The sequence below is a fragment of the Tursiops truncatus genome, chromosome X, assembly GCF_011762595.2.
Source record: "Tursiops truncatus isolate mTurTru1 chromosome X, mTurTru1.mat.Y, whole genome shotgun sequence".
Classification (NCBI taxonomy): domain Eukaryota; kingdom Metazoa; phylum Chordata; class Mammalia; order Artiodactyla; family Delphinidae; genus Tursiops; species Tursiops truncatus.
Genome location: NC_047055.1, coordinates 4034594 through 4048623, shown reverse-complemented (window position 1 = coordinate 4048623; position 14030 = coordinate 4034594). Strand labels below are relative to the sequence as shown.

Below are 14030 nucleotides of genomic sequence, written 5' to 3'. Positions count from 1 at the left end.
TTAACCCGCCTTGTTCAGTAAAAGACTGATTATCTTATGTGTGTTCAGTGAGTTTTGTTTGTAAATCCTTTCACATAACTTCATTTTTGAGAACCTCTGACTTGTGAACTACTTCCAGTGTTACATTTAAGATACTAGGCAATCTCTTGCCCCTGAAAGCTTTCTGAAGGAGAGATTGGAAGCCAGGGCCCGCTGAACAGGCTGTTAACACCTTCCTAAATATTGGTGTTATTTTCTAATTATGAGGATAAAAGAGTTATAGGACCAAAACAAATACAGCATTAACAGAAAATGGTTCCAAGTGTCAAGGAGAAATTGTGTAATTAGAGGGAGATATTGGAACAACTATTGGAAGGGAGGAATTTTAAATAAGCTTTATTCGTGGCCCTTTAAGGCTTTTGATGCATATTACTGATTATCCGCCAGAGAGATTCATTTACACATCCACAAGCAGTGTAGAGAGTTACCCAAGCAATCAGAAGGGAGCCAACTAGTGTCTTTTAATTTGTATTTCCCTGAGTACTAACAAGGGTACCTTTTTTTGGTTTTGTTTTGTTTTAAAGGTGTATTTCTTGTCCATTTGTAATTGTTTTGTGAAGTGGCTGTCTGTGTCCTTTGCCTATTTGTGTTTTGGGGTGTTTGGGGTATCCTTTTCTGTTGACTTATAAGCGTTCTTTATAAATTATGATGATCAACTCTTAGTAATATATATTATTCTTTATAATACATATCATAATAACATATAAGACTTTTTCCTAGTTTACTGTTAGCCTTTTAATTATATTTATGTGTTTGGATTTTGGAATACAGAGGTTTAAATTTTTATGTAACCACATCATCAGTCTTTTCTTATATTTTCTGCTTTTTGTGTCATGTTTGTAAGGACCTTTTCATCCCCCCATTATAAAAGTCTTTATTGTATTTTAGTATTGTTATGGTACAAGGATCAGTTCTAAACACAAGAGTAACTTCAAGAAGGTAATTGTAAGTCCTTGTGTAACGTTACTCTACTGTGAAAGTACATCTGTTAATCCCATGTTTTCCTGTGTTAATAGACATTTGTTTCCCTTATGTTGTGGCTGAATTACGCTTTCTTCTCCTGACCCAGAACTGTGGTATTTAAAGGCTGTATGAATATTAAATTTGCTCGTTATACTTGTTTTTAGTTTGAGGCAGTGTTAAAGGAGGATGATAATTTCTTTGCAGTCTTATCGTTTATATAAAACGTGCGGTTTTTGCTCCTCGTTGAAGAAGGCATTCCTGGCTGGGGACAGTTTGCCTTACCCTCTGATTTATAAAATGCTTAGCTTACAAGCACTAAAACATGTTGAAAATTAGCTAGGAATTTTCACTTTGTACCTGAATAAAAAGACTAAAACCATTAAAAATCCAGCAGAGCCCCCCTCTTTGACAGCTTATCTCTCACCTAAATACACAAGCCACGTTTCTCTTGTTTCAGAATACTTTACATTTGCGTAGCCCTTGGTAATTCTCAGAAGTGTGCTTGTGTAGTTTGTTTCACTTAATATTCACGAAACTCCTTTGAGGCAAGGATTACTAGCTTCACACATGAAATAATTGCAGCGTGACTTTGGAAAACGACTAGAAAAAAATGAATGAAAAACAGCGATGAAAAAACCTTTTGCCCAAACAGATGTTAGTGATGTGCCTGGCACTGATCCGCTGGGGCGGCTGAATAGATTGAAAGACTCCTTTCCCAGGCATCCAAGTCACATGGCAAATGAGCCTCTCAGAACTCACCTTCACTTTTAGTGGCTAATGCTTTGCCTGTCTGGCAGAGCGGCTGCGGTGATTGAACGAGGACCATGCGTGGGGAGCCAGGCCTAGAGACGCAGTAAAGTCACGCGAAGAATCTGTGCGTAGATGGTTCCCAAGGCCCCTGTTGGCTCAAAAGTTCAATGACAGGCCACCCCGTCCTCTTATCTAGTCACCTACATGAAGAAAGATCTCAATAAAATAGGAAACCCAGTGTGTAGTAACTGGTATTTTCTGGTGTCGTGAGAAGATGCTGTAATTACTGTTGCTCAGTTAAGGCCCTATTGAAATCAAGTTTTCATTCCTTCTCTCAACAAAATAGGACTAAATACTTAATATGAAAAAAAAGCTGCCACAGTATATGTGTACCTATAGAATACACTTAATATTTACTTTTTATCACTTTCCTGAACACTGTTAACTATAAATTGCTTGGAAGGGGTGTTTAATTAATATCATTGAAAAGCGTGCTAATGTTATTTACAGACTGAAAGTTAACACAGCTAATGAATGTTGAATGCTAAGTTTAGTTTTTAGTCGTTTGGATTTTCTGTGCCAATTTTCTGTAATGGTCACTATTTCTCTAATTTTTTTCTTTGAAAACGATATCTCTGTTTGGTTGCTCAAAATCCTATGCAAATGTAATGTCATTACTCCTGATGGCAGCATTTTGTTTCCAGACTTCTAGGGATGGAGTTAATCGGGATATCGGTGAGGCTCTTCCTCGACTTCCAGGAGAAACCCGCATCACTGGTAAGGAGCCTGTGAAGTTAGGATTTTCGTACATTGATGAGAGGTCCAGCAGGGTCAGGTGGCTTCAATCCCACGGACTCTTTAGAAGTTACATTTCTTGATCAAAGAGTTCTCTCAAGAGCTTCACGCTCTCCGGGATAGTGATATTTTTTTCCTCTGTACCAAAGACAGAATTATTTTGGAAAAGAAATGTGGATTAGCTCTTGAAAGTCTCTTATTGGAGCTCTAAGCTCTTATGGTTTGAGGTGATAAGAACAAAATGGTATTAAGGTTTTCCCGTCTATGATGTATGCTTTAAAATGCCTCAACTCAGAGGCTTAAAGTCCAAGTATTGTCTTCTTTGAAATATAGGAGACCACAGTGGTTTAAAATACCTTTGATTTGCCAGATAGCCGAAGTGAGTTATGTTGATGTCACATTCTGATTGTTGGCTTATTTTCTTCATTATAAATTCATATTACGAGGAAGGTATCTACTTCGGAAAGACTAGATCGTTCTGGCTTAACAATCCAGAAGCACCTGACAGCTTCTAAGCGAAGTGCTCATGTTGTGGGCATTCACATTTTTTATTAGAGTCGACATCCCCCTCTCAGATTCCCATTTGGTGATGATACAGTTACCATTGTTTCAGAGAACCTTTCGTTTTATTGACTAAGATCTGGGTTGTTTAGCTTAAATGGCTGAAAGCATGGTGCTAATCAGATTAAGGTCATAGACGTGGTACCTGTGTGAATGAGTTAGCCATGCACCATGAGAAACTAGTCCATGTCCACGGACTTGCACACGTGATCCTAGTCTTGAAAAGGAAACCGGTGGCGTGTGTCCATCCCAATTTCTGGATAAGAACAAAGAGGATAGCTTACTTTTGATGGTCTTCATTCGTAAAGTTTTGGTGCTCTGTATCAGTGCCAGCACCTTCACTGAGGTACTAACCGACTGAATGAGCATGAAATAGCCTTACTGGGTACTCTTCATTTAGCACCTGAGGAGAAAGGGATTTCAAAATTACTATGAATAAATAAATAGATAAATAAACAAATGCCATTAACACATTCAAGGACATCCTTGAAAGATAAGACAAAGATATATTTTATTATAACAACTCAACTCTCCTGATTTAGTTTCTCCTTATGTTTGATTCTACCAAAGATGTACTAATTTCTTGGCCATCTGTTTCATCTCACTTAATATGTGAAATGAATCTAGCTCCACTCTTCTCTGGCCTATTAAAAGAGGAAGAATAGACTATCTAAACATTTCTACCGCTGACACTCATTTATTAAAAACATCATGATGTTCTGTGTGGTTAGAGGTTTGTAGACCTCAAAGCCGATCTGGTGGTGAGTCTGTGAGACTGTCCTACGTGAATTGCCATCCTCTGGTTGAAGTCTGCAGTTCACGAGTTACCTTGACAACCACCTGAGGGTAGCAGCGTCAGTACCCTCTTTCACTTCTGCTCTCCAGCTGTTCTCACCTTGTCCCTAGGTAGTGGCAGCCCCATTCGACCTAGCATGGTAATGTGGAAGCATTGCCAGTGCTTGCTTTAGACCTTTTCAGTGACTTTTTTTTTATTGTAGTTATTCTTAGCCAAATAGTTTTATTAAATTAGTGCCATTTGTTGTGTATCTTGGTATATATTTCCATTATTTTAGGGTACTTTTTTTATCTTAATAGACAAAGAAGTTATTTACATATGTCCTTTCAATGGCCCCATTAAGGGAAGAGTTTACATCACAAATTATCGTCTTTATTTAAGAAGTTTGGAAACGGTAAGTAGAATCTAAGACCATAAAGATGACCCTAACTGTTAAAGATAATGCTAAACTGTTTCTCTTCTACCTCGCAACATTGACTGTGGGTCAGATTAACACGGGGGTATAGTTGCTTCTCAATTTTTGGCTTTTGCAAAGCTCATTTAACACTAACACCTGCTTATGTAGGAATAGAGTGAATTAAAATAAGTTTTGTCCTTGATAATCTGGGGAGGGGAGTTTTGTAACTGTACCCATTTGCTAGTTTGGAGAAGTTAGTTAGGTGTAGAACAGTGGTTCTTTACCAGAAGCACCGATGAGAGCCACTTGCGGCGCTTAGCAGCCACTACAGATGCCATGACGTACTGCATCCGAACGTTCAGGCTTGCGGTCCAGGCACAGCGGTCATTTTTTAAAACATCACAGATGAGGATGCTGATCTGTGTGAATCTGATGTGAATCCCTTGTTAAGGCCCACTGCTTTAGAACTTTCCAAGTGTTCAATTACAGAACACCAGGTAGCAGTTTAGAACTAGGATGACTATGCTGTGGCTTAGTGCCACTCTACCTTCTCATTCCGTGGCCATAAGATGTTTGCCATGGTATTTCAACGAATTGTCCATCGATGGGACAACGTGATGGAGACGAGATGCTCCAGAAGGGAAAGAAAGAACGAACAGCTGCTGAGGCTGTCCCAGAAGGGCCTGTGGTGGGTTGCCGTTGCCCAGGCCAGCCTGAAGGGGCAGCTGTATTTTTGATGGGCTGGATGGAGGAGGGATAAATAGGGCCGGGGCACGTGGAAGAGGAGCCCAACATCAGCTTAAACGCAGGAGATGTTGGGAGTGTTGGGGGAATCTAGCTTTTGTTTGACTGCTTTTTACCTCAGAGTTTCTTCTAATCTAGATTAGTTTGCACCTTTGGATTTTTAAAAAGTTATGTTCATCTTTGTGTCCGAATTCTGAAAAATGCTGTTTATTACTGTTATTGCCTTAGCTGTGGGAGCCCACTTCTGTAGTGTTCCTAGACCCCCATGGGCCTGAGATTGGGCATTTTACTTATGTGACTCTCTTCAGGCTTCTAAGCAAGACTGGAGCTGAACAAATGTTTTAGTTTTCCAGAATGTGAAAGAAGATTCTGGAAATTAACAGAGCAGTGAGCTGGTTGTCAACCCTTGGCAACAGTTGGCAACAACTGTAGAATTTATCATTTGAACAGATGATTACGTACCCAGGAAAGAAAGAAACCCGTTGGGAGTATTATTGACAGACTGTGTAACTGGTATCAAGCCTTTAACTTGGAAGGGGGTTAAAGGGAAGGGGAAGGGGTTTGAAGCAGTCTTAATCGGCTAAGATACTGGAGTGAAGCCACTAATGTAAAATTGAGCGTAGCTAATAGTTACTTCATAAAAGCCAGTTGTATCGGTGAAGGATGGAAGAGGTCTGTCTTTACAGGGGCTCAAGTTTATTTGATCCAGTAATTGGATGGGATTGGTTAAAAAGTTAACATACCTGTAGGCTGAACGAACAAAAGTATAATATAACATTATATAATACTATACTGTACTATACAATACAATACGGCCAGCCAAAGTGAGACTCGTTTGGTACAGCTTCCAAGTGTCAAATTGGGACACACTGAGAGACTTTGTGCTAATATATGCGAGAATCATCAAAAATCGAATTAGAGCAAGTTGTTGACCAGCCGCACATGCCCGGTTCCATTTCGTGCTGTCACTGGTGATGAACTGGGGAAATTATTTAAACTGCGGTGCCGTGACAAGATTGTGTCTGTTCTGTGATCTCAACTGTGGAGACCAAACAAAAACTATCTGTCGAAAAGAGGCCAGAAAGAAATACACCAAAAGGTTTAGTACTTGCGATAGTTGGACGGTGGAATTACGTATGCTTTTGTTTTCCTCCTCCCACTTGGCGTGAGCATACATTACTTTTGTAATTGGGCGACACTTGGCCAGCTTTATTTATTTCGTTTTCATACAGCACTCCAGAGGCCAGGGGTTAGCGTGGAGTGGGTGAATAAAATGCCCATTTGACGCTGACTGCTAATCGTTTTCTTCTTCTACCAAGTTTTACATAAATATTTTGACCAATTGGCCACATCGTTTAGTCCAAGTTTAAAAACAAGCAGTTCATGGCAGAAAACATCATATAAAGCAAGCCATTGGGTGGTTATGCAGAAGCCTCAAAACACAGTCATCATAGTGTATCTCAAAGTCCCAAATAAGAACATTAATTGTGGATTCTGCTGCAAAATGTGAATGTTTCTCATGTGTTTGACAAAGAGCCGCCATCTCACTGGCCTTTTGAAGCGGACACCTGTGTGGTTCAGGTATGTAAACACTGCAGTGGGAGCACGGCCTGCCTCGGGAGTCAGCTGTCCTGTTTCGTCAGGTGTCAAGGGCAGGCTCCCTGCCCCTGATGTCCCGGGCAGTAGACGCACCGTGGTCCTTGGACTGTCATGCGGCCTTCTTCCCCTGGGCATCCTTTGGGGTCTCCCCACCTCCACTCTGAGCAGCGTACTTTGCAGTCTGAAAACTCTTGTTGGATCCCCATTGCCCGCAGCATAAAATCCACTCTCCTTCGTGTGGCAGAAAAATCCTTCTGACTTCCCTTGCCTCGACTCACACTGCTTCTCCCCGTGCTGTTGTCCAGCTGCACAAAGCCCCGGCCCCCTTCCCAGCACCTGAGGCCCTTCTGGGCTGTGTTCACTGGGCTTGGATGCCCTCTCGTCCCTCAGAACCCACCTCAAAAATCATGTCCTCCCTGGAGGCTTCGCCATCTTCCGCCGAAGGCCTCACTCCTTCTCTGTGTTCATGTCCCCATGTTCACACTTATTGCTGGGAAACTTACCCTGCCCACCGGCTCTAAAGGTCCCAACCCCCTCCCCCTCCTCCTCTCCCCCTTTCATGTTTGTTTGTTTCTCCTGAGCACTTGCCACTGCCTCCTATTTTGGATATTTCAGTGCTTTGCCTCGTTCCCGTCTGACCGAGGCCAGGGATGCTTTGTGTCTGTTCGCCGCCGAGCCGTGAGGCCTAGGATGGAGCGTGGCATGTGGCAGGGAAGGAATTCAGCCGTATTTATTTGTCACGCTCTCTGGCCTTCACTAGTGGCGAGACCTGGTGGTCCCGAACACCACCGTTGCGTTTGGTGTTGAGAAATCCCATAGCCGCCTTTTGACCTTGAGGGGTTTGGCTTGCGTTCGATCTCGTGACTCCAGTGGGGCTATTTAGGCCTGTAATACTCTGTCATCTGTGGACTCCCCGGGGGCAAGACGGCTTCCAGTTTCCCTCGCAGGCAGGAATACTTCGGGCTCAGGCGCTGTGGTGGGTGAGAAAGACAGATTAACCCTTTGTTCATTCATGCGGCCGTATCCATATCCCAGGAACACTCACTGAGCGCCCGGGTGAGTGCCACGGTGCCGGGTGCGCGACACGGAGATGAGCACGTGTGGTGCAGTGTGGCAGAGCCCACGGCGGGTACATCGTTCCATGAGGTTACAAGGGAGAGGCGGGTTAACTCTACGCTGAGTCACAGAATGCCTTGTAGAGGAGGTGATGTTCCAACCAAGTCTCGAAGAACGGGGACCGTTTCCTGGACAGGAGGGCGGGAGGGAGGAGGCTCCACAGGGCGCTTTTGCGCGTCGCGGGTCTAGGGCTATGGAGGGGCCCTGTATACTGCGGCAGCGGCGGAGGGACGTGCCGGAGAGGGAGTGTGGAGGGGAAGGGAGGAGACGAAGCTGGAAGCCTCGCCAGCCTCTAGCATGTCATCAGTCACCATTCAGCAGTGTGCGTGTCACGTGGGGAACGACACATGCATTGCAGGAAGGGAGGTCGGGTCGCAGCGTGTGTGACAGATTGGGGGAGGGGGAGACTGGAGGCAGGGAGACCATCCAGGAAGTGCTCTCCGTTTTCCAGGCGAGCAGGTCCTAATCCAGCCCACGCTGCAGTAGAAAGGAGGGAACAGCCGTGAGCCAGGCAGGAGGATCTGGGTGGCATTTGGAGTTGGGAGTCGAAGGGAAGACTCGAGTCGACAGTGATCCCTGTGGTTTTGGGCTTGAGTGGTTGCAGCTGCTCTCATTCGTGGAAATAGACATCACAGGAGGAGTGGGTTGGAGCTGAGGCCCCGGGAGACAAGTCTGAATGTGCAGACTTACAGCTGCTGAGTGCGAAGTGGAAATGGCTCAGGAGCCATTGGAAACACGAGTCTGAAGGTGCTGAAGTGATGGGCATACGGGTGTCCGTAACAGTCGGGTCTAGCCACAGGGTTACCTGAGGGGACCAAACGACCACCAGAGATGCGGCTGCGGAGGGAGCCTCGGGGGGCCCGGCTCTCCGGGGCGGGGAGAGGAAGAAGCCGCAGTCAGAGCAGAGGACAGGCTTGTAAGACAAGGCTTTGGTGGAAGTGGGGAGAAGAGCAAAATCTCTAGAAGGAAGGGAGTGGACAAGGGAGTGAAATGTTGCAAGGTTCAGTGAAATAAAGAAGGAACAGAGGCCCCGGAGGGTGGTCATGGGGAGGTGGCTGGGAGCCCCGGCGAGAACAGAGGCTGTGGAGACGGTCCCTCTCTTGCTCTTGCTTCCAATCCCCCTTCCACTGCCTGGTGGAAGCTTCTGCAGCTCCCAGGCCCTCAGCACACTTCTCTCTATTCATCCTCCCCACGGCTTCCTCCACTTCCCGGCTGCACTCGCTTCTCTCCAGTTAGCATTGTGTGTCAGCAAAGCTCCTTAGGGCCTGCCGAGCTCTTGCCCACGCACTCAGCCCGTCTGACGGCAGCTGCCGGGCAAAGCAGCCACCGCCCGGCCCCTTCCCTAGTCCGCCCAGCCCGCTCCCGGTTTTCTAGCAGCGACCTTTCTTCGGGCCCCAGCTTCTCCTTTCCCACTACCTGCTGGAGATCCCTTGACTTTCCACCTGGCACCCCAGGTGCACGGCCGAGCCAAAACTCTCCTGCTTTTTCTCCTTGCCACTTCCTTCGTTGGGTGTTCTTGCTTCTCTTGATGGTGCTACTCTTCTTCTAGTCACCGTGGAGTCACCTCCTCCCCCTCCTCCGTTCTCCTCTGAAGTCTTCATTGTCCCGTCCCTGCCGGCATCTTCTCCCCACTGCGTTCTCTCTGGCTCCCACAGACATTCTTACAGACATTCTCCCTGCCCCCCACTTGGAAACTCTCAGTGGCTCCTTTCCTCCCTCATTTCAAATTCCTCAGTGTTCATGGTCCTCTGCAGCTCAGCCCTGAGTCGCCTCCCCACCTCTCTCCTCTGTGCACCCCACATGCTGGCACAGGTACCCTACTCACTGTTCCCTAAACCGGCCCTCCGCTTCTCTGCCCTGGCTGTTTTCTCCACTAGAACTCACACATATTCATCCCCACCCATCTCTGCCATTCACACCCCCACTTTTTAAAAAATTATTTTGAAATATTTAACACAGAAAGTTTGTAAAGAATAACATAAACATCTGTGGATCTGCCCCCCAGCTGAAGAAATCCTTTTCCCCTCCCCATCAGCGGTAGATACCATCTGAAAGTTCCTAGGTCTCACTCTCGGTCACTCCACAAACTCCTCTTTAAAAATAGGATGGAGTTCCGGAGATGCACAGATGAGCAGATGATAACCCTTAGGGCTGCCGGTGGGATGAGCAGCGTGTCGTGTATACACTTTTCATTACCTGACAGTCGGAAACAGTATGTTCTTCCTGGATTAAATTCAAGGAGAAATTTGTCATTAGGGTTTCCTGTAAGAGGTAGGACCATAGTGATTTCATTCTTTAGGCAGAGTATTACCTAAAGATTCTTGAATACCATTCAAGACCCTCTTTAAGGACAGGACACATGTTAACTTTTACTGGGTAAAGGTATTTCTGGGAGGGACTAGCAGGCTGGGGTCTGTTGACTTTGCTGTTTGATGATTTACCAGTGTGGAGATGGGACTTGGAGAATCAAGGTGGATGGATGGCCCTTGTATCTGCCTCTCAAATATCTGGTTCTGAAATGAGCATTGGGCAGGTGCGAGGTATTGTGCCTCCCAAGAGCTGGGCATCTGACACGAGTGGCAGACCTGTATTGCCTCCCACTTTATAACAAGCATGAACAAAAAGGGTTCCTGTAGTATTTTTCTTTTCAAAAAAATACGTTGGGAACTTTTCAACATTGTCCTTTTCTAGTTCCTTCCGTCTAATGGAGTTAGCACCTTTTTTCATTTTAAAAGAGGTGAAATAATGCTAAAAAGACTATAATAATGAAACATCCTAGAGTGTCTGTAAGTAGGAGCATCAGTGGGAACGTAGGATCCGTACTATAGGTTTTCTTTTAAATTTCAGTCTTAAATCGTCTCTTTATTTTGCTGCTGCAAGACGACTGAGATCTTCAGGTTAAAACAGTCCCTGCTGATACCCCAGGTCCCCTTGCCCCTTGTTGCCATCCATTCCCAATTTGCCAGTCACCAAGCTTGAGAGGCTGTGCACTACTGAGCCCTCCTGTTGAAAGTCACACAGTGGATTTAAGTAATTATTTAGCTCCACTACAAGTTCGGGCTTTCAGACCTCAGAAAGGGGCTCGTGGCTGCTTTGGCAATTCTCTCCATCTCAGATTGACTTCTCATCACATTCCCCACCACACCAGTGACAGACCCCTCTGAGCTCCTTTGCAGACCTCATCTCTTGCTTTGTTGCAAAGTTAAAAGTCATCCTCGCTGAGCTCCCATAAATTCTTTTCCTCCTCCTCTGCCATCTCAGAGGAAGGAACTAGATGTCGTCTTTTACAAAGGGAGCCTTTCTGCTTCTAGCCCCTCTGGAGCCCTAGTGCCCCACCAGTTACTCTGTGTCTTGCGTGTGTGGTTTTCATTGGCTCCCCAGCCCGCAGACCCGCTCAAGTCTCTTTACTTTAAAACACCTTCTTGCATCCCTGCTACCCTGATACTACAATACTATCCTCTTTCTTCCCCTTCCTTGCTAGACTTTTTAAAAAATGAGTCCACACACACTGCTTCTGCTTCCGGACTGTTAACTCCTTCACCCCTCAGGGTCTGGCTCATGCTCCCTGGTAAAGCTCCTCTTTGACCACTCAATTCTGTAGACCTCGGGAGACTCTCAGCTCTTTACCTTCTCTGCAGTGATCAGTCGGTATTGCTGGTTACTCCTGCTTTCTTTGTCCTTTTCTCCGTGCGTCCCTTTGCCTTTATTGCAGTTCATTTCTCCTTCCCACCCCCTAAATGTCTGTCTCCCCTGTCCTTGCCCTCTTCTTCCTCACTTGTCAGTTGCTTTCCGACTCTGTAGCGCCAGACCTGACCTTTCATTCTTTATTCACTGTCTGAGAGCCTGCTGTGTGCCCAGCACCGTGCCAGGCACTGGGATAGAGTGGCATGCACAACAGACACGGTGTCGCCCTCACGAAGCTTTTGGTTCCGGTGGGACTGACAGACATGAGTCAGATAATCACACCAGGGTGTAACAACAAGCTCTGCTAGGTGTTGCCTGGGAGCAGCACAGGAGGGCGGTCGTTTGAGGAGCCCGGGAAATTGTCCTGAGAAAATGATGCTTGACCCATGGTCTGAAGAATGAATGGCAGTTCCCTAGATGCTTGGCGTGGACTGGGTCGGAGACAGTAAGCTGAGAGAACAGCACAGGAGAGGACCTGGGACCAAAGGGGACATGAAAAAGTGATGGTGTGGTTGGGTTGGGGGTTGGGAGAACAGCAAGGGATGAACAGGAGATGTGGGTAGTGGCCAGATGACCTAGGCCTTGTAGACCCCGTTAAGGATTTAGGTTTTTAGAGTTGAGCAATGAGAAGCTTTGGAAATGGGTTAAGCAGAGGGATGGTAGCATCAGAGTTACTTCTGTAGAAGATGACCTGGGCTGCTGTGCGGTGGGCAGATTGTAAGGGAGCAGAAGTAGATGCAAAGAGACCCCTGCGTCTATTCCAGTGGCCCAGAGAAGTTGCTGGTAGAATTGGAGAGAGGCGGACAGATTCAAGATGGATTTAAGAAGTAAACATGGAGATTGGATTAAGGCTAGTGGAAGAGGGAATGTCAAGGATGACTTGTAGGTTTCCAGCTTTTGTCACTGGACGGTGGAGTGCCAGCCGCTGAGAGGAAGATGTAGTTTGGAGAGAGAAACATCGTGCGCTTCGTTCTGGGCATTTTGAGTTTGAGGGGCCTTTGGGATCTTCCACTTCTGCATTTCCAGCTGCCTCCTGGATGTCTGTACTTGATTCTCAGTCAAACCCAGGGTGTTTATTTTTATTAGTTTTCACTTTATTTTATTATTTTTTTCTATTTTTTAAAACATCTTTATTGGAGTATAATTGCTTTACCATGGTGTGTTAGTTTCTGCTTTATAACAAAGTGAATCAGCTATACATATACATACATCCTCATATCTCCTCCCTCTTGCGTCTCCCTCCCTCCCTCCCTCCCTATCCCACCCCTCTAGGTGGTCACAAACCACCGAGCAGATCTCCCTGTGCTATGCGGCTGCTTCCCACTAGCTATCTACCTTACGTTTGGTAGTGTATATATGTCCGTGCCGCTCTCGCGCTTTGTCACAGTTTACCCTTCCCCCTCCCCATGTCCTCAAGTCCGTTCTCTAGTAGATCTGTGTCTTTATTCCCATCCTGCCCCTACGTTCTTCATGACCTTTTTTTTTTTAGATTCCAAACCCAGGGTGTTTAGACACTCAAACCCAGTGTGTCTAAAATTCATAATGTTAACCTTTCTCCAGAACCCCCTCCTGTGCCCTTCATGTGTCTTGGTGGGACCACCATTGTCCCAGACACTTGGGCCTGCCTCTGTGATTCTTCCCCACGGCTCACCTCCTTCTTTTGCTTTCCACCTCGGACACTCTCCACTTTCAGACCCTCACGGTGATCCTGTCACTTGCACTGAAACATTAGCTTCCAGGACTGCAGGGAATGGGTGGACCCTCCCTGTGCTGGTGCGGAGTGCTCGGCGCTGCTGGACGCATCTGCATACAGCCACCTTATGGCGTTGCAGACCTCTGCCCAAGACACATTTCCCAGATCCCAGTCACCCTGAGCCAAGCCCTGGGCTACTCCCCAGGGGATTCCCTTGCCACCTGATCTTAAACCTGGCCCATTTGGTTTTGCTTTTGTTTTTTTAAAATAAAATTCCCATGCTTTCCCACACGTGTAGCCACTGTCACTGTACCTGTTTTTGGAAGGCCAGTCTCCAGCTGCTGTTATTCCACCCTTTAAGGATCATCTTTAACATTGCCATCACAGCAGAACCATCGTGTGACCCCATCAGTTAGAAATCGTCCTGCCCTCTCTGACCTCCCGTTCCACTTCATCTGGATTTTTTTAAATGGCTCTTGGCACTTACAACCTAGCATTGTGGCTGTTTGCGTACATGTGTCTCATTTCCCAGACTGGGCCTTGAGCTCTGTGAGGGCAGCACCTACATCTTAATTCTCCCCGTGGTCCCTAGCATCCAGTAGTTTCTGTTACTCAGTATGCACTCGAGAGAGAAGGCAAATGATTGCATCTTCTAAGCTGTTACATTTACTTCTCAGCTATTTTAGATACGTACAGGTACAGAGGAATAGATTTTGAGTTAGCATGGACCTTTGGGAATCCTTAAATATTTAATGATACTTAGATAGTGATGACTCAGGTTTCTAGAGAGTAAAGCTAATTTTCCTATTCCTGGATCTTCCAGTTGGGCTTGCTGGGTTATCTGATCTTGAACCTGTCATTCGGGGAGAACGTGGCAGGTTAGCCTCATTAGA

General features: G+C 46.0%; 1 protein-coding gene across 10 annotated transcripts in view; it reads left to right on the top strand.

Moving 5' to 3' along the window:
* MTM1 (myotubularin 1) overlaps positions 1 to 14030 on the top strand; it is a 98597-nt gene that overhangs the window by 25741 nt on the left and 58826 nt on the right. For 6 of the 10 annotated variants that reach the window (XM_019939286.3, XM_073798773.1, XM_073798774.1 and 3 more), the window contains 2 exons: positions 2457 to 2529; positions 4204 to 4298. In XM_019939286.3, coding sequence (XP_019794845.1) covers positions 2457 to 2529; positions 4204 to 4298 — 168 coding nt within the window. Of the gene's footprint in view, positions 1 to 2456; positions 2530 to 4181; positions 4299 to 14030 lie in introns of all 10 variants that reach the window. The other 4 variants (XM_019939287.3, XM_073798771.1, XM_033849263.1 and 1 more) reach the window with 2 other exon arrangements.